At 43.4% G+C, this 16,798-nt stretch overlaps 1 protein-coding gene across 8 annotated transcripts in view; it reads right to left on the minus strand.

Moving 5' to 3' along the window:
• Positions 1 to 735: 735 nt before the first annotated feature.
• Positions 736 to 16,798, minus strand: part of Blm (BLM RecQ like helicase) — an 87,723-nt gene continuing 71,660 nt past the window's right edge. For all 8 annotated transcript variants that reach the window (XM_031387134.1, XM_031387135.1, XM_031387136.1 and 5 more), the window contains 6 exons: positions 13,822 to 13,960; positions 11,703 to 11,902; positions 10,694 to 10,886; positions 7,377 to 7,499; positions 4,430 to 4,619; positions 736 to 1,109 (listed from right to left, as the gene is read on the minus strand). In XM_031387134.1, the coding sequence (XP_031242994.1) occupies positions 932 to 1,109; positions 4,430 to 4,619; positions 7,377 to 7,499; positions 10,694 to 10,886; positions 11,703 to 11,902; positions 13,822 to 13,960 (1,023 nt within the window). In that variant the 3' untranslated portion in view covers positions 736 to 931. The remainder of the gene's footprint in view (positions 1,110 to 4,429; positions 4,620 to 7,376; positions 7,500 to 10,693; positions 10,887 to 11,702; positions 11,903 to 13,821; positions 13,961 to 16,798) is intronic.

Raw genomic sequence — 16,798 nt, forward strand, 5'->3', positions numbered from 1 at the left:
CTAAACTGCTGGAGGTGGTCCCTCAGCATAGGAGTATGGCCATCTCATGCCCACCCCAGTTCTGAGGTCTCAGGACTTACACAATAGGCAAACCAGGAAATATATCAATATTTAATACATTCTTGTGAGCAATACATATACATATGTATGTGTGTGTGTGTGTATATATATATATATTGTGCTGCTGTTGTCTATCCTTTCTTTTTCCTTTCCTCCTTCCTTCCTTTAAAAAGAGAATGTGTCTCCATTGCCCAGATTGGCTCCAAACTCCTAGGCCCAGGTGATCTTTATGGCTCAGCCTCTGGAGCCACTGGGACTATTAGCTGTGACACTACACCCAACCCTAGTGTTGACAATTTGACAGGCAGAAGAACAGCATCTCATGTTTTAATTTGTACTTTTAATTAGGAAGATGGAGTATTTTTCATATATTTGTGGGCCACTGGAATTTCTTTTGTGGAGACTAGGCTATTCACAGCCTTTGTTCTACTGTCTTGTGATGATTTTTTCTTAATGATTTATAGGTACTCTTTGTATATTATAGGAAGTACTATGTAATAGATTTTCTGTTTTCTCTGTCATTTGTCTGTTGGTTTTTGTCGAGGCTGTCTCACACAAGAAGTTTTACAGTTTTACAATGTCCCATGCTGCCTTTTCGTTTGGCTTCTGCGGGTCATGTTACACTTAGTATTTCTCAGGGGTGGATGATTCAGCCATTGTTACAATTGGTACAGATGCTCTGAGAAACAATGGCCACTACATTTGCAGTAGCAGCAAAGAAAATGTTTATTTAAAAATAAGAACTATCACATGAGATACATTTAAATATTAATAGATAGAAGTGAAAACTTCAAATGCTGTAGCAAGACTAACAGCTTTCTATTCACAGATGGTCAGATGCCGATAAACAAGATCTATGTGCAGAGAACTGTTAGGAGAAGGCATATGCAGGCCTGAGGAACGTTCTATTTACAGGCTTTGGAGGGGCCATAATCCCCAATTTTCTACTGGCTGCTGTTGCTGCTTGAGAAGCACATGAGGCCGAGCTGGATCCAGTTACACCATGGAATTTACTTTTAGAAGACGTTTTTCTGCATGTAGTAGAGCCCCTAAAATGTGGCAAAGAAAAGAAAATTAAAATGCTAAGTGAGACAAAGTTAATAGTCTTGCCTGTCAAGTTGCCAGGAGAACAAACATGATTTTCCTTGGTCTTGTGTTCGTCTACATTTTCTGTCTGGAAACCCCATGAGAGTGTAAGTTTCCCTACCCTACTGCACAAGTCTGCCCTGAATTTCTTTCTAAAGTATCTCAATTCTGTGGCCTGTGACCAACCCACAGATTCTCCCCCTCCAGCCACACCTTCCACAGCCTACAGTTGGAATCCTCTGGGTCTATTCTAACAAAGGGGAAGTGAAGACATCTCTTAAAGACCCCAAATCTCTGGCCATCAGATACCCTAGAATTACAGCACTGACCCAGATCTGAGCAAGGCAGTTTTGTGGAGAGTGGAGATGGGGCAGAGCCTCTGGGTGCCCTCATCCTAGCCACGTGAGTCCTAGGGAGGCTGCACATGTGCATCCTTAGGGAGGACCAAGCTGCCTCATGCAGTGGTCTGGCATGTGTTAGGGCCACGTAGCCTGCAACCCCCCTGCCCCAATACCCAAAGAACTGCCAACTTGTCCTTTCTGCTTATTGCCTCATGCAAAGAGGGAAGAGGGCCCTGCCAGAGCCTGAGCTGAGTTGTAGATATCACTTCTTTGCTGACCTGAGGATAGCAATTTTCTTACTCTTAATAAAATAAAAAGTGAATCACCTTGTCAGCTGGTTTACAGTGACAGTGGGCAGCCCTTTCAGAGTTCTGCAAACCCAATGAGGCTCACCATCAGTTGTACAATCCAGGGCAGTTAGTGGTATCCTAGGGCATGCTGCTGGGGTTAGGGAAAGAGTTTTTCAACATTTTAAACCTCTCGCTGGAGGGAAGGCAATTTCATCAAAGATCTGGCGGAGAGGCAGCCTCAAGTTTCCCTCTGCTTATTTCCTGCTGAGAAATGAACCCCGGAGCAAAAGCCTGCTGTTTATGTTGATTTACAGAATGCATCTGCCAACAGCAGCCTCCATTTCAACGGCTCATCCATTTTCCTCCCACTCAGAAAGCCCAGAACACACCTGGCTCATTGTGTGGCTTTCTGGAGATGTGAGCTCCAGTGGTCTGTTGGGGGTGAAGGGCTCTGGCAAGGAGCCCCAAGTATTCTCCCACTGCACAGGTGAGCAGCCTGGGGGCTGGAAACCCCCCCAGGGTGGGCTGTGAACTCCAGAGGACCAGAGCAGATGCAAAGAAGCTGCTGATGATTAAGTTAGCAAGCTGGCAGGCAGAAGAGAATCCCTTCTTAAACACACAGACTAACTACACCTGGCATGGAACCCAGAGCTAGCTGGCTGTAGGGCACTATGATGTTGGTTTTGTTTTCTGAGATAGGGTCTCATATGGCACAGACTGGCGTCTCTCTCTCTCTCTCTCTCTCTCTCTCTCTCTCTCTCTCTCTCTCTCTCTCTCTCTCTCTCTCTCTCTCTCTCTCTCTCTCTCTCTCTCTCTCTCTCTGTATGTTTGTATGTATGCATGCTTACTTTTGTTGAGACAGGGTTTCTCTGTATAGCCCTGGCTGGACCCAAACTCAGAGATTTGTGTGCCTCTCAACTGCTAAGACTAAGGTATATATGATCATGTGTGGTATTGAACTCAATATGTAACCACAGATTACCTTGCACCCTGATCTTCCTCCTTCCTCCCTCCCGAGTGCTAGAGTAAACCTTTATGCCTAGTGTAAATTTGAATTTTACTCCTTATTAAATCAGATTACAGGCGATACAGCAAAGAGCTCCTTTCTCACAAACAAATGCTGTGAAAATGAAGTAAAGGAGCCAGCAGCAATGAACAGTGTTGGTCTCTTTTCTTCCAACAAGTAAAAGCCAGGTGTCAGATCACCCACGTTTTCAAGGAGTGTCCACAGACTTGCAGAAGTGAAAGTGTTCTGAGCTGTCAGGCCAGGCCAGTGTCCAATCCCTCCTCTGAAATGGACCAGGCGAGACCGGCCTCAGGCAAGCCCTTCCCTCCCACACAACACAGGCCAGGCCAGTTTCCCCATCCTAAACCCCAGGGGGTTGGACCAGAAGCTTTTTAAGGTCTCATGCTCTGTGAGCAACTAAGGAAATGAGTGTTTCCCAAGGGAGAGGAATAAATGAAGGAAATGAGAAAATGTCCTCACTGAGGAATATTTGATGGCCACTTGCGCACTCAAAACCACAAAGTTAAACCACCATTTACAAATGTCTTTAATTCTGTACTCTGGAAGGTTAGCATATGTAAGATGCCTGTTTATGGATTTAACAAGAAATGATAATTTGGTGACATTGTCTGCCTTTCTATTCCCCCATTCAATCTTGTCTTTCTCACTCAGAAGGAGAAAAGGTAGAAAAACTGCAAAAGCAAACAACAGCTCGTCAAAGCCATGCAGCTTTGTTCCCCTGTTCTAAGCAGTTCTGGTACAATATGCATCTCTCTGGGGACCACCATCTCTGGATTGAGGGCAGGAGGTAATGGGCATCTAGCAGGAGGAGGGGCAGGGAAAGGGGAGAGGGGGACTCTTGGATACAGTCCAATGGTGGAAAACAAGCCTGCTGCCAAGACCTGGCCACTCTACCATTGTTTCTCCTGTGCAGACATGTTGCAGCCCCAAGCCAAGCAAAGGGAAGGGAAGACAGAAACCATTTGCACAGCCCCCAAGGAAACTTGGCTTTTCTGGCCTTTGGATTTCCCCAAGTGGTCTCCTCTCAGCTATATTCTGCCAAGACTAGGAGACCTAGTCTCCAGGGCATCAGAAGTGGCAGGGAAGGTGGGGGATGCAGCTGGGCTAGCAGTGCTCAGTTAGCTTTTAGGAAGCTATGGGCTGGACCTCAGCATCGCATAAACCAGGTGTGATGGCCCACGTGCAATCCCAGAGGTTGGGTGGTAGACGCAGGAAGAGTATAAAGTCAGGGTCAACCTTGGCTTTAAACTAAGTTCAAGGCCAGACTGTGATAGAAGGGACCCTGTCTCAAAAAGTAGCTGAGGGGCTGACAGAATTCTGCAGCAGAGGGAATGTAGCAAACACTTGTGGACTTTCAAAAGCCTGAAGGACACTGCCGAGTTATTTACTCAGTGTGTTTTTGGTGGAAAAATACCTTAAGAAGAATAATTACCTCAAAAGAAACAAAAATTCCAAGGTAAGGTCAAAGTTTGAGAAGTTTTTGCAAATTAGATTACTTAAAAATCTGAAGTCATATTTTTACTTTGGTTTAGGGGCTAACCATCAATCTATTAACTAATTAATGACTGTTAGAGCAGTTATGTGCCCTCCCCTCCCCGGACGCTGCACAGACGGAAAGATCATACCCCTTTGCTCTGAAGCCACCGTAACTAGTTCTTCTCCTCTTGGGCTTTTGGGAGGCTGACATTTTCTTCCTCTTTCTTTCATTTCTAGTTTGATTTGCAAAGTAGTGAGAAGACACAGGCGCTTGCTCCTCCTCAGTCTCCTCTGGGGTGCTCCCTTCAGAGCCTCTGCCGCCTGGGGAACCGTCCTCAGCTACAAACAGGAAATGCAGACAGTTACAGGTGACCCTGTGTTTGGAGCCCAATACTAGCTGCTCTCCTGCTGTATGGATTCAACACCTCAGCAGGAATTAAACATTTTTATTTTGAAAAGCTCAAGTGTGTTCAATGGCAATTTATATTTAATGAAAGAGAATCAAAACTCATTACTTAAAAATTTTTGTGATAATTTTCAACTCAACTGGAGATGTTAGGTTTAGTTCATATTCTACTGCATGAGACCTATGTTATTTTATATTGTGCAGCTAATCCTTGTGAATTGAAATATAGGCTGCCGTGTTAGCCGATTTTATTTATCATTTTAAACATGTTGAGAAAATAAGTCCAATAAATATCAAAAAAGGCAACAAATTCTGTCCCCTTCACCTTTAACCAATAGTCTCTTAATAAAACATCAGAAAAATCAGTACTGTATTTTACTCCTCGAAGACAAAAGCCATTTCTTTGCATAATTGTTATGAACACTTGGCATATCAAGCAGGAATTTGGCCTGAGTGAAAACACACATTTGCAAGGGAGAACATAATTTCCATCAGTATTTGTATCTTAAGGTGCCCACAAAGTCAAAATCTGCCTAAGGTCAAACAGTGGTACGTGCTCCACTTCCTGTCAGGGCATGGTACACAGCTCTTCTGTCCTGCTGTGCTTCAGTCTCCTAACCTGGAAACAGGTGCTGTGAGGAGAGGCAGCAAAACTACAGGCAAGGCATGCACTTGCTCGCTCTCACTCTAGCTTTTCCTTAATACAGAATCTCATTGGATTACTGAATCTATTGTGTAGCTCTGGCTGGTCTAGAACTCACTCTGCAGATCAGGCTGGCCTCAGTCTCAGAGTTCCACCTGTCTCTGCCTCCTGAGTGCTGGGATTAAAGGTGTGCACCACCATGCCTAGGTCAAAGGTAAAGCTCCCCATAGGCAAAGCCTGAGCTCAATACACAGGTACAATGGCTACCTTGCTTCTGACTGCTTCCCTTTGCAGTCTTGTCAGCTAAGTTCCCTTCCAAATTAGCTATCATATGAACCAAATATAATTTCTTACCAAGACAAATATACTCAGAGATGCCTTCTATTGAATAGTTACTATATAAAGGAATTTATGAAAGCCCTATTTATTAGCACTTTGTTAAATGGATTAAGAACATGCTGTGAGCTGGGGTGGTATATGCCTTTAATCCTAGCATTCTGGAGGCAGAGGCAGGGGAATCTTTGGGATCTCAGAGTTCAAGGCAAGCCTGTTTTACAGAGTGAGTTCTAGGACATCCAGGGCTACACAGAGAAACCCTGTCTCAGAAAACCAAAACCAAACCAAACCAAACCAAACCAAACCAAACCAAAAGACCACCACCCCACAAAAAGAAAAGGAAATGCTATGGAGAAGCTGAGACATACACTCTACTCAGTCTTCACTACCCTTGAGAAGACTACCCCAGGTCTTTAGGGAGCACACAGCAATCTGGCGGGTGTGCCCTTAGTTTTTGACAACTTGACATAGCCTTGAGTTACTGGAGAAGAAGGAACTTTAACTGAGAGGGTTTCCCACCAGACTGGCCTGTTAGCGATGCTGGGGCATTTTCTTTTCTTTTGTGGTTTTTTGAGACAGATTTCTGTGTGGAGAGCGGGCTACATTTCTGTGTAGCCCTGATTGTCCTGGAACTTGCTCAGTAGACCAGGCTAGCCTTAATTCAGAGATCCATCTGCCTCTGCCTCCTGAGTGCTGAAATTAAAGGTGTGTGTCACCACTGCCTGACTTGGAATTTTCTTGACTGATGAAGAGGGGGAGCACAGCCCACCCTTGGCCATGTTGTCCTTGAGATGGTCCTGAGGTAAATGGATGCACAGGCTGAGCAAGCCAAGAGAGGGAACACGCTACTAAGCAGTGTTCCTTCATTGCCTCTGCTTCAGCTCCTGACTTGTCTGGCTTCAACGGACTATGGCTCAGGATCTATAAGCCAAACAAACCTCTGCTCCCCAAGTTGCTTTTGATCATGGTTATTAATCACATCAATAGAAACCTGACTAAGGCAGCAGGTCCGCTGGGGATGATAACTCAATGCTGGTGTGTAGTAGGCAGCAAACTGTGCCCCTTTATACCCTACAGCAAAATACTCCTTTTTCTCAGTTTCCCTCATCCAGTGATCTCTATACCAGTGCCGGGGCTTGTGATGAGGCATCACAGGACAGACGTAATGCAGCTTTTGGGAATCTCTGCTTTGATGTCCTCATGATATCAAACTCTTCAATGACATCGAAATGTCCATTTTCCCAAAGCACTTACGCTCTACTCTGACGTGCTATCTTAGACAAGCTTGTTAGATAACATGTTCCTTCCTTAGATAAGGACAGTGAAGCACACTGAGGTTGCTGGTGTCCTGCCAGGATCACATAGTGAGGTGATAATAGATCTGGAATGGCTCCCAGGGCTCATGACTCCTTGGCCACTTACTTGCCTTACCAAAACAATAATGTGTAGGCCCACGGGCACAGAGGCTCCCACCTGTGCTCCATTAGCAGGTTTAATGACTGGCTTCCCCGGGGATCTAAATACCACACCTCCTCAGAGGTGCCTGCCGCACACAGGGACTGTTCTTAGGGTTTGTTCTGCAGTGTAACAGGTATAGGATGCATTGACTACCTGGTTCCAACTCAGTGAGATGCACTGCTCAACAGTAACACAGTTCTGAGAGGGGGCTGACACTGGGATGTAAAGTAAACAGGTTTGGAGGATACTGAACCTGGCAATGTCCATTCTGAGTACTTCTGTAATATTGGAATCACTTCTGCACCATATTTTTCCAGCTTGTCTTCAGTAACACCATCAATCTGAAGCAAAACCTCAGGATCAGAAGATAAAGATTCTGTGTGTGGACATAAAATTAAGAATTTAAATTACCACTCATAGAAAAACCACTGAATTCATGTGCATCCACTCATTTAGCTCATGTTTGTTATGAGCCAACTATTGCTGGGCACTAGGCCCATGGGGAGTTTTCTAAAAGGTAATGTTAGACTGGAAATGCAGCACACAGGCCAGGAGGCAGGACCCACTGTCCAGTTTCAGCAACAAAGGTATACATGTCAACGTAGTGGGTGGGAGATAGCCAAGTGCCTGTGGAAAGCTAGGGTGGGGACCTGTGCTGTGTGATCAGACTTTCAGCACGCTCGGATCTTGCTCACTGTCCCCACTGCCAAAGCTTGTCTAGCTGCAAAACGAATGTCCCCGTATTTGTAACCAACACTGACATTCTTACGTCTAGCTCTGATTGTTTCCCTGCACTGCAGACATGGACACACTCCATCTCAAGAAACATACTACACTGATGCTGCCCCAGCCCTGCCTGAGTCCTCATCTGGTCAGTCCCATGCAGGGTGAAGCAGAGATAGTACACCATCTTATGGCTTAAAGACTATATTGGCTGCTGTTTGGCAAAGAGTAGAAAGGGGCACTTAGTGACTCTAAAGGAGGTAGAATGGAGCAAGCCTGATGCAGTGGTAGAAACCAAGGCTTGGATTTGTTCTAAGGCCAAGAACGTTGGCTTTGGAGAATGAAAGGGTGCTAATCCCTATGTCTCTTCCTTGAGCAGAGGGTAGACTTCAAATCCTTTCCCATCTGTGATTTTCACCTCATTCTTATGCTTAGAGGAAAGTGATAGACTGTGGGATAGAGCAGGTTCATCAAGAGGGCTAGTGGGAGACAAAATAGAAGAAGAAAACAGATGCAGACCCTATGACCCCCTTGACAGAATCTGTATTGTATCTAGTGAGCTGTTGTAGCTTTAGTGGCTTGGGAAAAAATAAAATTAAAGGCACACAATGCTCACATCTGAAATTAAGGAGACCAGTTAGGAAACTACATTAATAGCCAACAAAACCCACCATTTTTTTTTAATGAATTCTAACTCACATACTGTTTTAACTTTTTTTTTCCTTCTTTTTTGAGACAAGGTTTCTCTGTATAGCCCTTGCTGTCCTGGAACTCATTCTGTAGAGTAGGCTGGCCTCCAACTCAGAGATGTGCCTGCCTCTGCCTCTGCCTCCCATGCTGGGATTAAAGGAGTGCACCACCACACCCAGTTTCACCTTGCTTTAAAATACTGCACTTTTGAAAGCAAGCAGTGTCTTATGAATACTGCTGGACAGACTGCAGCTGTCCTGTACTTACTGCTCCCCGTGCATGTGAGACCTTAAGCACAGCTATTAATAATAAGTGCTGCTGCAGGTCACATTACAGAGTGAATTTAACTACATGGAATGTTTTCAGAAAGGTGAATGGAGCTAAGGAGATGGCTGAGTCAGTACAGTGTTGCAAGGGACAGGCATCAAAGTCTGGTTGCCAGCACCAGTGTAAAAGCTGTGCCTAAATCCCGTGCCTCAGGTGTAAAGACAAGAGATCCTGGGCCTCACTGGACAGTTCGCCTAGCAAGTTGTCTAGCCCAAGGTCCTAGTGAACAGCCCCTGTTGGAAAAAGAAGTAGATGGTGCTTGAAGAACAACATATTAGATTGTCTTCTGGTTTCTACACACATGCACACATCACTCCCTCCCCAAACACACACAAGACATATTAACATAAAAATGTACAAGTAGACAGGTGGTGAGACTAAGTAATAGGTAATAAATTTGGCATTAATAAAGTATTGTCTTTGAGAAATGACCATATTTCATAGTTTTCTTGCAAGTGACACTGATACTTTGATGACCTAAAAAAGATGTTTAGATTTGATAAAACAGTATTACATTTTTGTCCCTGAGATGTGCAGTGTTCTGTTGACATCTTCTGGTGTCATGGAGAAGGCACCTGTATTAGAACAGAATGGTTAGGTGAGGGCTGAAGCTTAGCAGTACTAAGTGAATCAGTGTTCAGCACAGGTGCAGCCCAGGGTTAAATTCCCAGTACAACAGTACCATAAAATGAAACCAAAACCCCAAACCAAACCCCAGGCCAGGGCTGTCATGATGACACAGGGAAAGCAAAGCCTGGGCAGCTGCACAGAAGGTGACTGTGTGCATGGGAATGCAGGGAGAGGCGATGGCTATGTGGCTACGTGGCTTCATGAAGGAGGAGCAGCAGGGAACACACAGCAATTACAACTTACTTTCCAGAGGCCTTACACTGAAATTCTAGGTTAAGTTATCTCAGCCCATGCAAATAACTCAGATCAGCAAGTATCTCTTAACTAAAGACACAGCGGAGTTACAGATCCAGATCCAAAGAAGCCTAAAACAGTTTCTTTCATGTTTAGCTTCTCATTGCAAAGCACTTGCACGGAAATAGCTGAGCATCAGGACGGAAGGCAGACCGCACAAATACTTGACATCTGGCTCTATAGAAGGCAATTATTCACATTCTAACATTCAGCTTTACAGAAGAGCATAAAATTAAAATTATAGCATATATCTGAACTGTATATATTTTTACCTCAAGAAAGAGCTTAAATGGTGTCTCTGAGTTGAAAACCCAGAGATTAAACCAAAATTTAAAATAGACCAAGACTTACAAAGTCCCTTAGCTCATGCTTATAAGCCCAGCACTCAGGAAGTCGAGGCTCAAGGATTAGTTTGCAGTCATCCTGAACTAAATAATAAGCCTCTGTCTCATCATGTCACGGTGGCACACGCCTTTGGTCCCAAGTCTTAGGAGGTAGAGGCAAAGGAAGGCAGACCTCTGTGAGTTCAAGGCCAGCTTGTTCTACACAGTGAGCTACAGACTAGTAAGGGTGACATGGAGAAACCATGTCTCAACAACAAATTAATTAAAAGATCCTGTCTGGGCCGGGTGGTGGCGGCGGCACATGCCTTTAATCCCAGCACTTGGGAGGCAGAAGCAGGTGGATTTCTGAGTTCGAGGCCAGCCTGGTCTACAGAGTGAGTTCCAGGACAGCCAGAGCTATACAGAGAAACCCTGTCTCAAAGAAATAAAAAAAAAAAACAAAAAACAAAAAAAAAACCTGTCTGAGAAACAATAAAGACAACACAGAGCTCTTTAGTAAGGTGAGCTGCCACTAGCCTGGGTCAGAAGAGCAAGGCCCAGGCACGGGCGGCGGGGTACCTACCTGCAAGCTTTTTGAGGGTGGCTGTATTAAAAATATTGAAGTAATGGACGCCGAAGACTTTCCCCAGCAGTTTGCACACCTCTGTAAGTTCTCCAAGACACTTCTTAACTACCTCTTCTCTCTGGGATACTTTGGCCACTAAAGCTCTTTGTTTTTTAATACTACTCGAATTTTCTGTTTCCATGAAGTCCACCTTAGTGATAAAGAAAACAATGAGCAGAGCAGGCAGACGCACACCTGTACCCAAGGATTCCCAGTTTTTAATTTACTTTTTAAAATTTACTTTAAAATCCTATTTATTAACACAGTGTGTGTGTGTGTGTGTGTGTGTGTGTGTGTGTGTACATGAGCGGGCCTGTCCATGTGTCACGGTATAGAGGTCAGAGAACAACTTGGTGGAGTTAGTTCTTTCCTTCTACCTGGGTTCTGGGGGTAGAATTCCAGTTGCCAGGCTGGACCGGCAATACCTTTACCTGTCGAGCTTCATTGCCTGCCCTTGCATTTCTTTCTCAGAACAAGGCTGTGCACTCCCTCTTTCAATTTCCAGGGCCTGGCACATGAGAGTGCCTGTTGCTAAATGCTTAATTTTTCTCTCCCTATCTCTTTTTTTTGATGTGCGCATGTACTCATATATACATGGCATGGTGTATCTGTAAAAACCAATTTATAGGAGTCTGCTCTCTCCCTTTTCACTGTAGGTCCTAGAGATTTAACTCAGATCATGAAGCTTAGTAGCAAGTGCCCATATTCACTTGCCATTCGATACATGCTTATTTATGGAATATAGGAAGATTTAGTAGCTTGAATATCTACTAAATTCATTTTGACAAGTAGTGTATTAATTGGATTGATTTCAAGATCTCTTTTTAATTAAAATCCTAATATGCTCCAGAGGGAAAGCATATGTGCCTTTGGTAACCTAAGGCTTCAGGAAGGATAACAAAGTTTGTTATGCTATGTTGTGGCACACTCACTGTGAGATAGTAAAACGCATGTTTAAATACCTTACCTTTGAGTGGCCACTCAGCACACTGTGGGCTTTTGTCCCTAGCATCACATAGGCAATTGGTTGATCATTGGCATTGATATATAAGTCTTCATCCAAGATTTTGTCTAGAATCAGCTTTTTAAAAAGTCTTTCAGCATTATGTCGTGAATATGCAGACCCCTTTCCAAATATTCCAGATTTAACTTTTGCAGTCTTGCTCCCTAATAAGGTTCAAAAGGTTAGATAAGTAATATAGGTGCTTCATCATTCAGACAGGAGGCTAAAAAGTCATTCAAGGACATCTATGGACAAACAAGGGATCATGTGTTCCACAGGAAATCCCACAGCACAAACAGACCCTCATTTCTGAGTTATGACATATCTGAGGCGAGTTCCGAGGCTTCTGTGGTTGCATGTCTTTCTCTCTTAGTGCCGGGGTAGAGGCCCACACTGTGTGCTTACTGTGAACTCTACCTCAGTCCCCAACTGCTCTTACTTTTCCTTGTTCTATTACACATGTTGACCAAAAGCTACAGCAAAATTAAACTTGTTATTTCAAACTGTTGCATTCACAGCTTATAAAATTATACTAGAAAAACTAGCAAAGAAATAAAGAATTCGAGCAGGGGGAAGGGGGAGGTTACAGGGCTTTTTAAATTTTTATTTATTTATTTATTTATTTATTTATTTATTTTTTCTTTTATTCAGAGGTGAAACTGGGAAAGGAGGTATCATATGACATGTAAATAAAGAAAATACTGAATAAAAATAAATAAATAAAACAGATAAAAATAAAAATTACAATATATATATATATATATATAAATATATATAAAAAAGATGCCTCTGCCATCTTAAATTTGAAGCTGTGAGCGGGAAAGATGGCTCAGCTTTTAAGAGTACTTCTTGCTCTCACAGAGGACCCAAGTTCAGTTCCTAGCACCCATATCCAGTGGCTCACAATTGCTCAAGGGGATCTGTCTCCCTTTTCTGGTTTCCATATATGTGCATACTCATATACCAATACACACCCTCCCACTTCCTCCCCCCCCCCCACAAGGGGGTAGGGTGGGAGAGATATTGGCAGTTAGGAGCAGTAGCTGTTCTTCCAGAGGACCTGAATTTGGATTCCATCACTCACATAGTGGCTTTACAATTGTTAGTAACTGAGTTTCAGGAGATCCAATGCTCCCTTCTGGACTCTATGGGCACTAGAAATGCAAATAATGTACAAAAATACATGCAGGTAAAATACTCACACATAAATTTAAAGAATAAAAGATTTAAATTGGAAGGCAATTTTCAGGTATCTCTCCAAGCAAACTGCATTCTACTCATGCAAATGAACATGTATAAGCTTTGCTAGCATTATCTTCTTCATGTGAATAGACTCATGAGTATGCATGCTTGCATATGTGTGTAGATGCCAGAGGACAATCATGGGTTCTGTACCTCAGGTGCTATCCCTTTGAGTCAGGGTCTTTCACTGCCCTGGAGCTCCCCATGTGGCAGGCTTGCTGGGTTGTGAAGCTCAGGGATCCCTGTTTGGTTTTGCAGCACTGGATTTCAAGCATGTTACCCACATCTAGCTTTGTGTATGTGGTATATGCATGCATGAGTGTATGTACATGTACAGGAGAGGTTAAAGTTAAAGTCTCTTTCTGAACCTCTCCACTTTGACTAGACTGGCTAGCTGGCAAGCTGCAGCGATCTGCCCTTCACTAGGGTTAAAGGCAGGTACTACTAGGCCCAGATTTGACGTGGGTGTTGGGATTCAGACTCTAGGCCCTTATGCTACTGCAGCAGCAAGCTATCACCCACTGAACTCCCCAGTTCATGTCTGGCCTTCTCTTTCTCCACTTCTTTTCTTCCTCCTTATTTCCTTAAGTTCTTGGGCTTCTTTATGTAGCCCTGGCTGTCCTGGAACTCACTCTGTAGACCAGGCTGGCCTAGAACTCAGAAATCCACCTGCCTCTGCCTCCCAAGTGTTGGGATTAAAGGTGTGCGCCACCACCGCCCGGCCATCATTATTTTTTAATGTGAAAACTCACCTTAGGGACTTTTTAAATGCACTTAAAATCACTCCCTTAGATGTTTAATTTGAAGTGATAGAATTAAAACAACATAGTAAATAACTTACCCAAGAAAATGTCGACCAGCATGTTCAGAGTAAATCTTCCAGCAGGTCCTATATTTCTTGTTCCTGCTGATGAACTGTGTTCCTGAACAAATCTTACAATATTTTTTACGTCATCAGTCACATCTTTTGTTTTATAATCCTATGAATAAAAATAAATTACCTTCTGCTATAACTAAGATAACTAGACCCAGGTTACTAGAGCTTAATAGTAGTTATGGTAAACTACTAAATAATTCATTTCCACACTAAAAAGACTAAGACAGTTTCAAATGTTTGCCCCCCACCCCCCTTTTTCTTTCTTTCTTTTTTCTTGAGACAGGATCTCTCTGTCTAACAATCCTAGCTTTATCTTGGAACTTAATTTGCAGAGCAGTCTGGCCTGGAACTCACAGAGCTCCTCCTGCCTTGCCTCTTGAGGGTTAAGTGCTCACACTCTTGCATTCTAAATGGAACAATACAATTAGGCTCTACAGTAGCCATACTTCTGTTGCTTCAGACATGTACCTTGTCTTTCAATGGGCTACCAGCACTCTGCATAGAAAAACTTAAGTTTCTCATTCTTCACAGCTCCTGCAGCAGTGCTCTATCCCTTGTGAGATGACAGCCTTTATGAAGAGAGGCACTGCTATCCATGCAGCTCACAGATTCTCTCATCTCTCCTCAGTCCTTGGTGCTACTGTAATTTTCCCACTATGTAGGCCAGGCTAGTCTTATCTCACAGATCCACCTTCTGAGTGCTGGATTAACTTCATGGGCTGCCACCATGACAATCTCTTCTTGTCTAAACTTTCCTCTTAGTTCCTCTTCGAATTTCCTCAGTGTCTGTCCTCCTTACTAGATGATGTTTCTGCCTCCATTGACCTTGATTCTCCATATTGGATGTACCCAAAATTCCTACAACAGAGCCTGCCACAGAGCAGCTGCATGGCAAATAAGTGAAGGGATAGCAGCATTTTTAGGGTGAAGTGGGTGGAATGGGCAACGAATCTACAGATTCCAAAAAGAGTAAATCACTCTCTACTCTGCCTAGCACTATATACTTCTGTAACACTTCACAGTATGCTGTACTAACTGTCTGCTTCCCTTCACTGGGTATTCCTAGCACACTACAGTTAGTTTAAATAACATAGCAAGCCGGGCAATGGTGGTGTATGCCTTTAATCCCAGCACTTGGGAGGCAGAGGCAGGTGTATTTCTGAGTTCAAGGCCAGCCAGGGCTACACAGAGAAACCCTGTCTCGAAAAACCGAACCAAACCAAACCAAACCAAACCAAACCAAAAAATCCAAAAACCAAAAACCAAAACAAAAAACTTAGCAAGTGTGCAAAAGTCTGTAAACAGTGAGGCATCATAAACATTAAAACATGAAACTGTAAGACAGGTGTAAATGGCTCAATGCCCGTAATAGCAATACTTAGGAGTCACTGCAGATTTGAGGCCTGCCTGGGCTATACTCTGAGTTCTAGGACAGACTGGGCTACTATTTTAGGTTGATTTCTGTTGCTGTGATAAAACACTCTGACCAAAAGCAACTTGGAGGAAACAGGATTTATTCCAGTTTACAGGTATGTCTATCACTGAGGAAGTCAGGGCAGCAACTTGATGCAGAAACAATGGAGGAACATTGCTTGCTGGCTCATGTGCAGCTAGCTTTCTTTTTTCCTTTTAAAATAATGGTTATTATTTTTATTATATATGCATTGCTGTTTTCCTGCATGTGTATGTGTGTGAAGGCATTAGAAGTCTTGGAGCTGGAATTACAGATAGTGGTGAGCTGCCATGTGTGTGCTGGGAATCAAATCCAGGTCCTCTGGAAGAACAGCCAGTGCTCTTAACTGCTGAGCCATCTCTTCAGGCCCTTAGCCAGCTTCTTATACAGACCAGGATCATCTGTACAGGCAATGATGCTGCCCACAGTAGGCTGGGCCCTCCTACATACATTGACAATAAAAAACAATGCCCCACAGATATGGACATGGTAACAGTCTAATCCGATCTGGGCAATCAATCCCTCAACTGACTCTTCTCAGATGACTATGACTATAGGCTGTGCCAAACTGACAGTTAAGCTAACTAGGCCAGCAATAAAGATCTGGGCTGTTCAAAAATAAAATAAAGAGGTGGGGCGTGGGTATATAGTTCTTTGTTAGAGCACTTGCCTAGTATGGCTTGAGGATTTAGGATCAATCCAGTACTGGGGAGATAGTGTGTGTGTGTGTATGTGTATGTATGAGAGAGAAAGAGAGAGAGAGAGAGAGAGAGAGAGAGAGAGAGAGAGAGGGAGAGGGAGAGGGAGAGGGAGAGAGGGAGAGGGAGAGAGGGAGAGAGGGAGAGAGGGAGAGAGGGAGAGAGGGAGAGAGAAAGAGAATGAGAAGGGGAAACTGCCATAATTTAAGTACCTAATGAATGAGTTTAACAGTCTCCAAGGTTATTTTAGGCCTGGCAATATTAAACTTATCCAGACACCATGTTGTTGTTATTTTGAGACATGATCTCACTTTGTGGTCCCGGGTTGGCCTTACATTCTCTATCCTCCTGTCTCAAGTCTCTGAACTGCTGGGATTACATCATCATGGTGTTCTCACTGTTTTTACAGTTAAACAAGTGATTTTTCAAAAATACTGCTACTATTACTACTGCTCTGAGATAGAAATCTCTAAATATAGATTATAGTTGAGTTTAAAACACCCTGCTTGCTCATGTTGAATCTTTTTGCATCTTTACTTTTTTATTTTTTGTTACTTTTTAAAGTAAGGTTTCATGTAGCCTAGGTTGGCCTGAAACACACCATACAGTAAAAGACCACCTTGAATTTCTGATCTTCCTCTGCTTCTGCCCACTAAGCACTGGGTTTACAAACATGTGCCACTATGCCTGGCCTACTATTATTTATTATATTACTATTTTACTTTTTTTTTTTTTGAGATTGGTTTTCATAACGTAGACTTGGTTGTCCTGGATCTCAGAGATCTGCCTG

This window comes from Mastomys coucha, unplaced genomic scaffold (genome assembly GCF_008632895.1).
Source record: "Mastomys coucha isolate ucsf_1 unplaced genomic scaffold, UCSF_Mcou_1 pScaffold21, whole genome shotgun sequence".
Classification (NCBI taxonomy): Eukaryota; Metazoa; Chordata; class Mammalia; order Rodentia; family Muridae; genus Mastomys; species Mastomys coucha.